Source organism: Chenopodium quinoa, unplaced genomic scaffold (assembly GCF_001683475.1).
Source record: "Chenopodium quinoa cultivar QQ74 unplaced genomic scaffold, ASM168347v1, whole genome shotgun sequence".
NCBI classification, from domain to species: Eukaryota; Viridiplantae; Streptophyta; class Magnoliopsida; order Caryophyllales; family Amaranthaceae; genus Chenopodium; species Chenopodium quinoa.
The window spans coordinates 662,095-676,816 of NW_018743893.1; the positions used below are offsets into that span (position 1 = coordinate 662,095).

The 14,722-nt window shown below is 28.9% G+C and overlaps 1 protein-coding gene across 1 annotated transcript; it reads left to right on the forward strand.

Annotated features, from left to right (window-relative positions):
- The first annotated feature begins 5,669 nt into the window (after positions 1-5,669).
- On the forward strand, positions 5,670-6,242 carry LOC110686752 (pectinesterase inhibitor 3-like). The gene has a single exon (XM_021863357.1). The coding sequence runs from the start codon at positions 5,670-5,672 to the stop codon at positions 6,240-6,242; it is 573 nt and encodes a 190-aa protein (XP_021719049.1).
- Positions 6,243-14,722: the final 8,480 nt, after the last annotated feature.

Sequence of the window (14,722 nt, forward strand, 5' to 3'; positions counted from 1 at the left end):
TGTGTTCCTCATCATAGGCTTCGAATTTTCGTGTGCGAATAAACCTTAAAATAGATTTAATGTAGTCGTCACCATCTTTAATCTGATTGTTATGTGCTCGAAGTTAAATTAGTATGGGATCTTAAATGTGACAATTAAAGATGGGTGGAAATAGAAGAATAAAATGCTCCCTCAAGTCGATTAGTAGTTTTTGAGTGAGATCGACTGGTGTAATGTTGTATGACTAGTTTAGAGGTTTAGTGTTCTACGTACGAAGGATATCATCTCTTGGGTATCAATTCTTGGATTAAGATGAATTTTGACTTTGGAATTCCTTGTAGCCAAGAATTTCTGTATTATAATTTCTATTTTCGCATCAATAATCAGAGATGTCCTCTACTTTTGATCTTTAAGTTTTAAGATCTGATATAAGGTTTTATATAAGAAAATTAAAATATTAGCTTAGATTAGTACCTATATACGAACTCATATACATTTATCCTTAAATTGTTGATACACTTTGACCGGCATAATATGAAAATTTAGTTGATTTTATTTTACTTTAGAATAATTAGTATTCCTTAAATAATTTTTTAAATATATTTTTAGTGAGTAGTAGGGGTTTTTATTTTTTTTAAATAATCACATAAATATTTAGAGTAATTAGATTAAATTTTCCAATAGATATTACGTATACTATAACATAATGATTTTTTTTTCTCATAAACATTATGTAATTTTAAGATTTATACAAAGTATGCTTCAAAATGTTTTTTCTTTTTTTAATTAAAATAAATTTTATTGTCAAATGATAAATTTTGGAGAAAAAAAATTGATATTGATAATATTATAATAATCTTGGAAAATAATATATTATAATACCTTATTTTTTAATCTATGTTAGTATTTTTGTAACTAAAAGTTTCCTAGTATATAAAATATATGTATAAAAATTTGAGTATAATTGGATTAAATATGTGTTCAAAGTGGAAATAACTATTATTGTAGGTTATAAAATGAATGTCATTAAAATATGGCAAAACAAAAAAAAAAAGAAAAAAAAAAAAGTAAAAAAAGGCGGGAAAATTTTTAACCAAGAAATGACAAGTGTCATTCCAAGTTTCGCTTGTACATAGTTATTGATGATTGTTGTCAAACCTTAGCTTCTAATTTTATACTCTTTCCGTATTTTATTAGTTGTTCCATTTATATGTGCGGAGTTTAAAGTGAGTACAAGTGGGGAGGTGAGATAATATTAAAAAAATATTAAAATATGATATCAATGAACCACTGGTAGAGAGAAAAATATTAAAATATTTTAAATATTTTCTGAAAAAAAATTGAATTGGAGCATGCAACTAAGAAAATACGGCTGCAGAAGGAAAGTGGAGCACATAATAAAATACGGGGAGTAGTATATGTCAAATTCTTAAATAGACCGGGTTCACTCTAATATATTGTGGACCACTAACATTAGAGACATTATGGTTGTTTTATTAATAAAAAAAGTCACTATATTAAAGGTTATTATGTTGAAATAAAAGTCATTTTAAAAAAAAACAGTCATTTTGGTATTATAAAGGCTATAAGAGGTTAATTTTTTTTTTTTAATAAAATTTTTATACAGTGGTCAATATGAATAATAAAGGTCACTATTCTAAAATTAATGTTCAACATAACGTTGTACTTTAAGTTCACAATAATATTAAAGATCATACGCTTTTTAATAAAGGTTACTATTTTAAAAATAAGGTACTATTTTAAAATTAGGGGTCACTATGTTCAATATAGCGTCAGTTGGGTGCGTATAAAGCTCGGGTCCATAATAAAATTATTGTGGACCAGGTTCACGCAAGGTTTTTTTTGGTAATATCTAGTATTAATTTTATCTCATTACTCCGTATTTCTTTTGCTTCAAGAGTAATTTGTTCAATTTATTAAAATATGAAAGTTTTTTTTTTTGTTTTTTTTTTGAAAATAAAGTCTAATTTGTTCAATATATTACCATAACTCTCTCCTAAGTCATATCTAACGTTTACTTTCAAAAATAAAATTATTGACTTCATGCATGTGCATTGTACTACACTTCCGTAGTTATTCTTCATATTTCTCTAGCCGACTCACAAATTTCCTTAAAATATTTCACCCAAACTTTCCAATCCAAATTAAAAAATATGGCACAATCACAATTTTTTCTCATAGCATCCCTTCTTTTCCTTTCGGTAACATGCTTCTTGGCTAACTACTCCCCAGCCACATTTTACCTCAAATCCACCTGTGATGCCGCCACGTACTCAACCCTACGCCTCCAAACCCTCCTCCCCGTCGTCGACTGCATCAACAGCACCCCGAAGAACTCCACTCGCCTTGCAAAAGCAGCCACCACAGCCGCAGCCCAATCCGGGACTAAGAGCATCACAAAACTCTCAAAACAACCTCAAGTTTTGTCTCAAGAAGCCAACTCCCTCACTACATCATCACTTAAACAACGTGCTAAAAATGCTATCGGTCTTTTATATGGCGCACGTGGAATTTTAAATCTGATTTTAATATACTACGTATTACTTCTTTCTTAGATTATCATTAAGATTCGTTTTAACTTTATTTCAAGATACTACTACGCCAAAGCCACTTAATCATGCATTATTTCAATTTGTTACTAATTCTATCAGTATCATCCGTGGCTTTAGCGGAGTTTTAAATTTATTCTTACTTTTTACAACATTATTAGGTATGTATTAAGATCGAAATTAAATTTGTTTTATATTTATCAAGCAAGGTTTGGGGAACCCTAACTGTTTTAGTTCATGCTTTATTCCATTAGATTTACTGTAGATTGCAGAAAGTACTTGTACTCTATATATGTCAATGAATAAATTGATTACGATTTTTTTTAGCCATCTATGTATGCTTTGTGTTTTAGTTTTATTGTTAATCACAGGAGTAGAATATATTTTGTTGGCAGAGAGTGAAGGATCGGATAGCTAAGTGGTTAGATCTCTTCTCCCGATTCCAAGAGATTTTGGGATCGATTCTCATCAGCCGCCCCTGTGGGTTGTGGCTCTCTCTAAAAAAAAAAAAAAAACTGTTGACACAAATTAAAAAAAAAAAAAAAAAAAACAAAGGGGTATTTATATTACCAACAAAATAAAGAATAAACAATAAACTTAACGGTGTTTAAAAACGAAGATCTAATTGATATATACATTTAGATTTATGTTTAACTATATTAGAAAATTGAGTAATCAAATTCTTTGTTTTAATCATGAAAATTAATTAGTTTACACAAATTCTTATATGTGGTCAATTATCATAGGTTATTTCGTTAGTGTTATAGTTTAGGGGTTACTTGATCAGTGTTACAATCTTTACATGAAGTACTTTATTATTTGTCTGTGTTATAGGGATTACTCGGTTAATAATTTAGGGTTACTCAGCGAGCCAATTCAATGTTATAGCTAAGAGTTACAAGAAGCCACATGGTGTGGTCAGTCGCACATAAAACACACTCAAATTACATGCGACATGCGTTTGCAATCATAAAAGAAAGAACTACTAAACATAAACTAGTTTAATAATAATTAACTGTTTGATTACATAGAATCAGTGATTACTTTGGATCATGCAAGAAAGGGAGTAATATTGACCGTTTGTTTAAGTATTGTTAAGGGAAGGAAAAGAAAGGGAGGGAGGTGAAGGGAAGGGAAGGGAAGGGGAAGGAAGAATGATGAGTTTTCCTTAAATCTCTCTATTGTTGGAGGGATATTTTCTTAGAATTTAATCCCTTCATTTCTCTCCCCTCCAATTCCCTTCATCCCTTATTTGTTATCCAAATGAAATATACTCCCTCCCTTCATTTCCCTTCCCTTTCTTTCCTTCCATTTCCTTCAATCCAAACATACTCTAACACTTTGTTTGGATAGAAAGAAATGGAAGGAAAAGAAGAGAAGGGAAAGGGAGGGAGACAAATTTTCTTGTTTGGATAAAGGATTGGGGGAAGGAAGGGGAAGGAGAGGGAGGAATCCATTTTCCTTCTCTCTTTAATAAGCATAATCTCTGCAAAATTAGAGAGATTTGGAGGGAAAATGGAGCCCACCTTTCCCTCCCTTTCTTTTCCCTTCCCTTCCTCCTTTTCCCCTCCTCTTCCTTTCCTTCATTCTTTTCTATCCAAACAAAGCGTAAATTTGAAAGGAAGATTTGCTTAATTTGGAGAGTTTTTTCAAAAACTTATTCCACTAATTAAGCTCTTTTTACCTTATTCAATGGTCGTGTTTGGTGAATAGCTTAAAGCTAAAAAGCTGAAACTGATTGTGTGTAGCTGATTTTGACTGACTGATTGTATTAACTGATTTACCGAACTTATTTTATTAGTTTAATGTATAACAATGTTTGGTAAATAGCTAATAGCTTAAAGTTGTTTGAGTATGTGAAATGACCAATAAGCTAATAGTGGGGTAGGTAGGATTTTAAATTAAATGGGGTTATAAGTGTCATTTCAACATAAATTAATGAATAAGCTAACTGAAAAATCTCCTTTTAGGAGCTATTTCAAAAAGAGTTTATTTAATGGAATAAACTCTTTAAAAAAGGTTTCCAAACACCTTAAATTAGCTTATTTAATAGTCAATAAGCTAATGTTGGTCAAATAAGCTAATTTTAATCAAATAAGTTGTTTCCCAAACACAGCCAAGCCTATATGTTATGGTGAAATTACGTACACTTATACCCTCATTTAATCTAAAACTCTATCTCAACTACCTACACCCGGTCATAATTAGCTTATTAGTCATTTCACATACTCAAACCACTTTGAGCAATCAACTATTTACCAAACACTACTGTCAATTAATTAAATCGGTTAATACAATCAGATAATCAAAATAAGCCAACATAATCAGCTTCAACTTTCCGTTTCTCACCAAAATAAACATGGTGTGGCCATTGTCATGGGTGGAATTGCAAAGTAGTAGTATCACCAAACAAAGAATTTTGTTGAAACAATGATTACTCTGTATAAAATTTTAAATTAAATTAAGAAATTAGATGATTATTGTTTTCCTTTTAATTAATAAAAGAAAATACAGCATGTTTTATTAGATGATAAATAAACATACAATTTAATCAATAAGTAAAAGTTAAAAAGACAGAATTTTTATTCTTATATGTTATTGTGACATGCTACTTTTTAAAATCTTTTAATAAGTAACAAGTTATAGGAATAATAAAACTGTCTTAAATTAGCTAACATTATTTTGCAGAAATTTCTAAATTTATCTTTGCGGAAGCTAAGGTTGATTTAAAACCTAGACTGTAATACCATGTTAGATTTTGTGAAACTCCTCAAATTGGAGTGATTCCACTAACTGTGTTAGAAAACCTCAAAAGATAATTATACAAACTATATCACATGTATTCTAAAATAACATAATACCTTATCATATATTCTATCAATTTTATCTCATTACTAGTTTTATTTTAAGTTTGTATATTTTATCTCTACTAGTTGACTAGTTGTATGAACTCCTATCTTTCCATAATTAACGAAATCGATGTACAACAATACCAATGCACCGACAGAGTTATAGTTGACATAATTAAATCTATAAATATTTCATGCATACCTTCGATTCTTCACATCAAACCAAAACATCATATACCTTCTTTCAACAACAAAAACAAAAACAATTACAATGGCACAACGATTTATTCTCTTAGCATCCCTCCTCTTCCTTTCGATAACAGGCTCCTTAGCAAGCTACTCACCAGCCACATCATACCTCATATCCACCTGCGACGACGCCACGTACTCAACCCTATGCCTCGAAACCCTCCTCCCCGATGTTGACCGCATCAACAGCACCCCGAAGAAGTCCACTCGCCTTGCAATAGCAGCCACCATAGCCGCAGCCCAATCCGGGTCTAAGAGCATCTCGCAACTCTCAAAACAACCTCAAGTTTGGAGCCGCGAAGCTAACTCCCTCGACGATTGTAGTACCTCAATCGCTAACTCGGTCAAGGGATTGAACGCAGCATTGGACACCACGGACCACTTGGGCGGTGGCAGTAAGAGTGACAAGGAGTCAAAGAGGGTAAGCATGGTTAATAACATCAGACCCGTGCTTACGGCTATAGACACTTGCCTTAAGAATTTACAAGGGTTGAGGGCTAGAGATGTTGTCTTAAACAGAGTTCAAGATTCTACGACACCACTTAATCATCTTGCTACTAATGCTATCGATCTCATCCGTCGCATGCAGTTTTAAATTTGATTCTTTTATATTACACGTACTTCGTTATGAATTGTTTTTAGTTTATGCTTTATTCCATTATTTTTTTTATGTAGATTGCAAAAACTACTCTATATTAGCGAATATATGATTGCGATTATAGATAGTGTATGTTTTTCTTAGCCATCGATCATCGGTTAATTTTTGACTAGTTATAGCGGTTAGCGTTTTGACCAGTCAAAATACTACTAGAAAATAATAAGAGTGTTTGGCAAGGTAGCAGTGTGAGTAGTGATTAGCGGTAAAGGTAGCGTTTAGGTAGCTTTTCTCAAACGTTAAAAATAGTAGCGGGTAGCGTTTGTCAATTTTTTATTACTTTTTTAAAACAATTTATATTATTATTAATAGATTTTAGTAATGCAACCGCTACTTTTGCCAAACACCCATATTATCAAACCGTTACTTTCATAGTTAATCTCTATCCAGTACTAATTGACAGCTAGTCGCTACCTTAACCGTTACCCGCTATTCGACTGCTAAAAGCTACCCATCACTACCGCTAGTTTTGCCAAACAGGGCCGAGGAAAATATGTCATATGTTAACGGTCTATCTCTAACTATATATCAAATTAAAATTTCGCAAAAATTTGTAAATGTTTCCGTTTTAAAATTGATGGGAGCAGAAGATCAGTATTGCATTCCATCAGGCAATATACGTGGAAGTTCTGGATCTCTAGAACAATGTTGCTCTAGCGCTTGTGTTCCTCTTCTAGGTTTCGTATTTCCGTGTGCGAATAAACCTTAAAATAGTAGTCGTCAACTCGTCACCATCTTTTAACTTGTTATGTGCTCAAAGTAAAACTAGTATGGTATCGGATCTTAATCGTGACAATTAAAGATGGGTGGAAATAGAAGAATAAAATGCTCAAGTTGATTAGTAATTTTTGTGTGAAATCGACTGGTGTAATGTTGTTGTATGACTAGTTTAGAGGTCTAGTGTTCTAGGAAGGATATCATCTCTTGGGTATCAATTCTTGAACTAAGATGAATTTTCGCTTCAAAATTCATTCCCTGTATCCAAGAATTGCTGCATTTTAATTTCTATTTTCGCATCAATAATTAGAGATGTCCTTTGTCCTTGCATTGTATAGTCCGTACGTTACTTGTATCTCAAATTTGATGATGGTCTTGTTTTCGATTAAGATACTTTTTAAAACGAATCTAATTAATGGTTTAAAACATTATGCCATTGGCTATGCTCGTAATTGCATTTTTGGTGGAAGTGGTTAATTTTTAGCCAGCGAGCGAGCCCCAAGATCGATCCGACGCACCCTCCAAATCCACAGATAGGAGTCCGAGTGGAGTCCTAGATCAGACTCAAATCCATTGCCGGGGATAAATTCAAAGAAGATCAGGCTTATCTTGTACACCCAAATATCACCAGAATTTTATTATATTATCTCCTAACAAAGAATTTAGCCACGTGAGAATGACTTCTAAATATTTCTTTATCATAATTAAAAAATAAAAAAATTGTTACCAATTTTTTTAATTTTTTTTTTTTAAGTATTTATTTATGGAGTATCAAATGTTGAGTTCATATTTAAATTTTATCTTTTATTATGCAAGTATTAGATTATAGGAATAATAAAACTCTCTTATACTCCGTAGCTCATCATAAGTTTTGTTGTAGAACCTTCTAATGAAATTTATAATACCTACTAATTTTATCCCATTATATATTTCTTTTGCTTCAAGTTTAATTGCATTGTTCCATTTAAAAAAAAAGAAAGTTTAGTTTATTCAATATTACAGTAACTCTCTCCTATATCCTATCAACGTTTACTTCCAAACAAAAAAAAATAAAAATATTATCATAATTATTATTAGTTTTTGTAGAAATATGATTTATGAATAAACTTTGACTTGATTTTCATTAGCAAATAACCAAACTATTTATAATACAATCAATGAGATTTCCTACCTTATCTTAAACTCTAGGAAACCTAGATAAACTAGGAAAAGATAAATCCTAATATTATCCAAATACCCTAAATTTATCTTAATAGTTTTTTAAGGCTAAGAAAAAAGAAAAAATAAATTATTGACTTGATACATGTACTACACCGACAAGACAGAGTTATAGACTTGTACGGAATAGTTGACATAAACAAGGAATTCCATTGATGTTATACTTGTATTTCTCTAGCCGACTAGATTAAATCCCTATAACAACCTACTCCATATCTCTTTAGCCTATAAAAAAAAACCCCTATAAATATTTCATTCAAATTAAATCTAAAATTCTACACCTCAAACCCAATGGCTAAACAATTCTTTCTTGTTCTAATAGTATCCTTCCTCTTCCTTTCCGTTACACCCTCCTTTGCAATGGCAAGCTACAACACGACCATGTCTCATTCAATGCTTACTACGGACACTTGCGCCGGGAGCTTATCCTCCTTAGCAATGGCAAGCTACAACACATCCATGACATATCATCCATCGCATGATACGGACACTTGCATTGCGAATTTACAAGGGTTGAAAGCTATCCCATCACTTAATCAACTTGCTACTAACTCTATGGATTTCTTACATCGCACACGCAAAATTTTAAACTGGATTCTACTTTATTACTTCGTTCTCAGTTTACCATTAAGGTTTCTTTTACCTGTAGTTCAAGATTCTACTACGCCACTTTATCATCATGCATATCAATTTGCTACCAATGCTATCAATCTCATCCGTCGTATTATCGGAGTTTTAAATTTGATTCTACTTTTTACCACGTTATTAGGTATTTATTAAAATCGAAATTTGTTATTTTTATTAAGCAAGATTCGGGATTTGGAACCCTAATTGTTTGTAGATCGTAGAAAGTACTCGTAATCTATATAATATACGTGGATGGATAAAATGATTATGATTTTTCTTTTTTAGCCATCTATGTATGCTTGTGTTTTGATTGTATTGTTAATTACGGAGTAGAATATATTTTGTTGGCACAAATATAAGGGGGAATTAATTTTAGTTGATTTGATCAATTAGATGTTTAGTTGGATTATCAAACTACTAAAGATGAAAAGCAAATGATAAATACATTTAGAAGTAAGTATCTTTACTAGTACAAATAATGCAAGTCAAATTAAATACCTACCAAATCAATCAATTATACTCCGTATGTACTCTAGTAGAAAAAGAGGTAGACCTTCTAAAATATCATAGATCTTTAGAGTATTAGGGCTACTCTAAAATATATATACACTGCCTATTCTCGTAAAATCATGCAATTTAAAATTATTATGAGTAAAGTCATAACAATATTCTCTACATACTCCTGTGAAGAATTTCATGGCCCTAAATGAAATAACCAGAATTTAAACGTACATTACCAAAACTTAAATCTCATTGTGGTCAACACAAATGTAATAATAACAGTACTAATTATCACTAATTCAGTACTGATATCAGCACAATTAATTAATCATATATAATCAAATAAACAAGTAATTGAGAGTTTTACAAAATTAATGAATCATTAATCATGGCTAGGCCAGGTTATTACATGCTCTACATTATCCATTTTCAATTGTCAATTATAAGATTTTGTTTTAAAATAAAATCATGTAAAATATAACATAGATTATTGGATAAGTATTTAGTTATCAAAAATGAGGTTGCCGGTTCCAACTTTGTACTTTTCATTTAGATGAGTTTGGATGAGATGGGAGAAAGTGGCTATGTTTGGAAGATAACTTTTTGGAGCAAAATTAGGTTATTAGCGAACAACATTAGCTTATTGACTACTAAATAAGCTAATTTAATTTATATAGTTTTGGTAAAGAGTTGATTCAAAGAGCTTATTCCACTAAATTACACATATATCCCCATTTAATCTAAAACACTATCTTTACTACCTAGCCCCACAATTAGCTTATTGATCATTTTACGTACATACTATACTCAAACTAGTTTAAGCAATCACTTATTTACCGAAAAATTTTATACAACTTGTTTGTCAAATCAGTTAATACAATCAAGAATCAGCTAGTCAAAATCAAATAATACAATCAACTTCACCTTTTAGCTTTTAGCTTTTCACTATACATGACTGGTTTGTGGCGGATTTGCAGCACATCTTATCTAGACGTATTGAAAGTAAAAAATTAAAATATATTGTATTTTTCACGTGGATTATTAATAGCCAGATTTCACAAGAATCTTTATTATCTCCAAACAAATAAGTATCTGTTGAAACAATGATTACTTTGTAGATCATCATTATTTTCCTTTTAATTAATATAAGAAAAAAACAAAGCAAGTTTTAAATGATAAATAAATGTACAATTTCTATTCAAAAAAAATAATAATAAAATACAATTTAATTAATAGTCAATAAGCCTTGTATAAAGCGGGTTGACGTTAATTTTGTAGTAAAAAGGGTAATTATAGTTCCTTTAAGGGTATATGAGTTAGATTGTATTTTAATGTGTAATTTCCAATGAATACATTCTGTAAAGGCTAATATGATTAATTTAATGCATTATAAGTGTTTTTTAAGGATAAATTTATGTTAGTAAATGGTAATTAACTTTTGTAGATATAAGGGTTACTTTAAAATTTACTTTTAGGGTAACTTCAACCCGTCTTACAATAAGATATTGGAAGTCCGCCTTAATCAAGAATTTGTGTTAACTATGGTGGCTAACATGCGCAATGCACACGCCATAACAAGCCTCCAAGGAGCTCTTTCAATATAATTGTTGGCAACCTAATCAGAGAAAATATATATGTAAACAAATATTGTTAAGGGTTTAAATGTCCGCATACTATTCTGAAAAGTTTGAAAAAAAAAGACAATTAACGTTAATGAGAGCAAATACGTAAATAAACATTTTAGAGGGTATAATTGTCCATTCATTATTCAGAAGACTTAAATAATTAAATCACACAAGAAAAAGCTTAGAGGCATAACATCATACCAATTAGGGCATTTAGGTAAAGAAAATATTTTAAGAAAGGATATAACTGTTTCACACTATTCATAAGTATTTTATCATACTTTTTAAAAGTTGGGATAAGTAATACTCCGTAATAAACATGACAACATTTTTATAATAGTATATTATTGTGACATGCTATTTTTTAAAATCTTATCTTTAAATCTAATATATATATATATAAATAAAGTAGGCATTTTTGGAGAGCATTCGGCGTGCCACATAAGCAAAGGTATATTTTCGACCAATTAAAAATTAGATTTCTATTTTATTTTGGAATTAAAAAATTCGTTTGCCACCTAAACAAAAGTGACGAATGAGATTTAAGAATTTTGCCACGTAAGTAAAAAAAAACGAATATTGATTTATTAAGATTTAATTTATTTAAAAAACTAAAAATTATCTTTTAAAAAAATCATCTTTAGATATAGGATTTATATATCTAAGATAAATCTTAATAGTGTTTATAATAAGAAATAAAAATTATTCCTTAATAATAAATAAATTAAAATTTGTGATGCATACCATTATAAATTGACGTTTCCTACAACACCAACAAAATTTCGTATCAATACAAAACCAAACCAAGCGAATTTTGTGTCAGTTTTAGTCATCAATGGCTGAGTAATTCTTAGCATAATTTTTAAAATCCATATTTAAATGTATATTTGTGATTATTGCTTACATTGTGTTCAATTGGAATACTTAACGATTATATATTTATGTTTTGTTTACTAAATTTTATTTTTACACGCATATCTGATTTAATCAGAGAATTAGATTCGAGCAAAAATGATTGAAAAATCAAAGTACGAGTTTCTCGCCCGATGGTCCTATTGGATGAGAAGGTATTATATCTTTATAAATTGTTTACATTTATTAAAAAAAAATTATAAACCTTTGTAGTTTATGTTAATTAATTTTATGATTAGAACAATTTTTTTGTGATTTAGGTAGCTTAATCAAGTCATCAAATTAACTTAATTTGATTACGTTCATACCTCAATTAAAGCCAACTTTGTACAATTTGTCCATAATTAATTCAAAGAAAAGTTTACTCAATTATGTACTTTTCATTCATTACAAATAAGAAGCAATATTGCACGCATTGTCAGTGACAACGAAATAATGATTCAATTTTTCAAAATACTATTGTTCGGGCGATTAAGGATGATGAAAAAATTCCAATGCATAGATTTGATTTTGTACAATTACAATTTTTAGATCAATTTCACAACAATTTTTCACTTCCTGGTAAATATATTGATTTTTTATAAGACTATAACGGTTAATTTTATATATATATATATTTTTTGCTAACATGTTTGTTTATCCACTTTTATTAGATGGAAGAAATATGGGTGTGAACGAAGTCGGTGATTCTATTGAAATAGAAGATAAATAGTATACATGTTTTTTTTTTTTCTATTTTTTTAAAAACAACTAATAATGATTTAGGATGCAAATTATTCAAAAAAAATAAAAAATCTTTTCACATTAAAGGTTTTAACCTAATATGTAATCGATAAAATATCATATTTACAATTTTTTTTTTGAAAGATATCATATTTACAATTTATTCATATTATTAAATTTAGTAGTCATATAACTAACTAACAACAACGAATAAAATACAAAACAATAATAAATAAATTCGCATAATAAATTACATTAAAAAAATAAAAATATACTTTTGTAATAGGCAATAACACTTTAATTAAATTATTATGTGTTTTTTTGTCTAAAATTATTAAATAGTAAAATAAATCAAATAATTATATATATATATATATAAACTTAGAGTCTATAGGAAAATATCTTTTTTTGAGAATTATGTATGAAAAAAAATCGTGCATCGCCACCTAGATAAAAGTAACGAATTAGATTTGATATATCTAAAACTTTAATGCCACGTAGATTATAATCCACGAATTAATTATTTTAATAAAAAGGATAAAGTAAAAATATAGAAAAGATAAATTTATTAATTCAATACTACGAGTATAAGAAATCCAAAAAAAAAAATACTAAAAATATTTAAATGATAAACGCTTATAATAAAGTTTGAAACCTATCATATAAGATAAATTTTGATAGTATTTATGATAAGAAATACAAATTGTTCGTTAATTATAATTAAATTAAAATTTGTGATATCTACAATTATAAATTGACACATCATAATACACAATCAAAATTTCGTATCAATAAAAAAACTCCATCAAGCGAAATTTGTGTTAGTAATTTTGTGTTAATTTTTGGTCATCAATGGTCGGGTAATTTTTAGCTTAATTTTTAAAATCCTATGTTTAAATTAGTATTTCTAATTATTACTTACATTGTATTAATTTGGGATACTCAACGATTATATGTTTATATTTTATTTACTAAATGTTTTTTTACATGCAGATCTAACACATCATACGACACAAATAAAATTTCGTATCAATACAATACCCCATCAAGCGAATTTTGTGTTAGTAATTTTGTGTTAGTTTTAGGTCATCAATTTCCGGGTAATTTTTAAAATCTTATGCTTAAATTTATATTTGTTATTATTAGTTACATTGTATTTATTTAGGATACTTAACAATTATTTGTTTATGTAATGATACGATTAGATATTGTGTACTTAATATATAAATAACTTTGGTTATTTTTAGAGATGATGAAAAAATTCCAATGCATAGATTTGATTTTATATCGCAACAAATTTTCATTTATTGGTAAATATATTGATTTATTTTATATAAATGTAAAGTTTTAATTTATATCAATTTCAGTTTGGCTAACATTTTTATCAATTGATATAACAGGTTGGTTGTGGACGAGGTTGGTAATTCTATCGAAATAAAAGACATGGTAAAATAATGAATAATGATTTAGGATTTAAATTATTAAAAATTTATCATTTCACATTAAAGATTTTATATAACGGAAAATATATCATATTTACAATTTATTTATATTTAATAAATTCATTATAAACTATAGTAAAAAAAAATTAAACTTTTGTAATTTTGTCTGAAATTATTAAATACAATAAATCAAATAATTAAAAATCTTAGATGAAAAAACTCTGCATCGCACAGGCTTCCATCTAGTAAGTAATAAGTTTTAGGAAACTGTCTTAGCTAACATTTTATTTTTTGCAGAACTTCTAATTATATCTCAATATTACTTTATTTTTTTTTTATTTTTTTTGGTTTTTAAAGAGCTACGAGGACAGGGGTGAGAATCGATCTGAGGATATTCTGAAATCGGGAGGAAAGCTCTAACCACTTGAGCTATCCTTCACACTCAATATTACTTTATTTTATCTCTAGTTAAGTTGGATCAACTCTATCTCTCCATATTTAACAAAATCGATTTGCAACAATAACACTGCGCCGACATGGTAGAGTTATTTGACATAAACTTGGATTGTAATTAAAACTCTCTCTAGGCGACTTAAAAAAAAAACCTATAAATATTTCATGCAACCTTCAATTCTTCATATCAAACCAAAACATC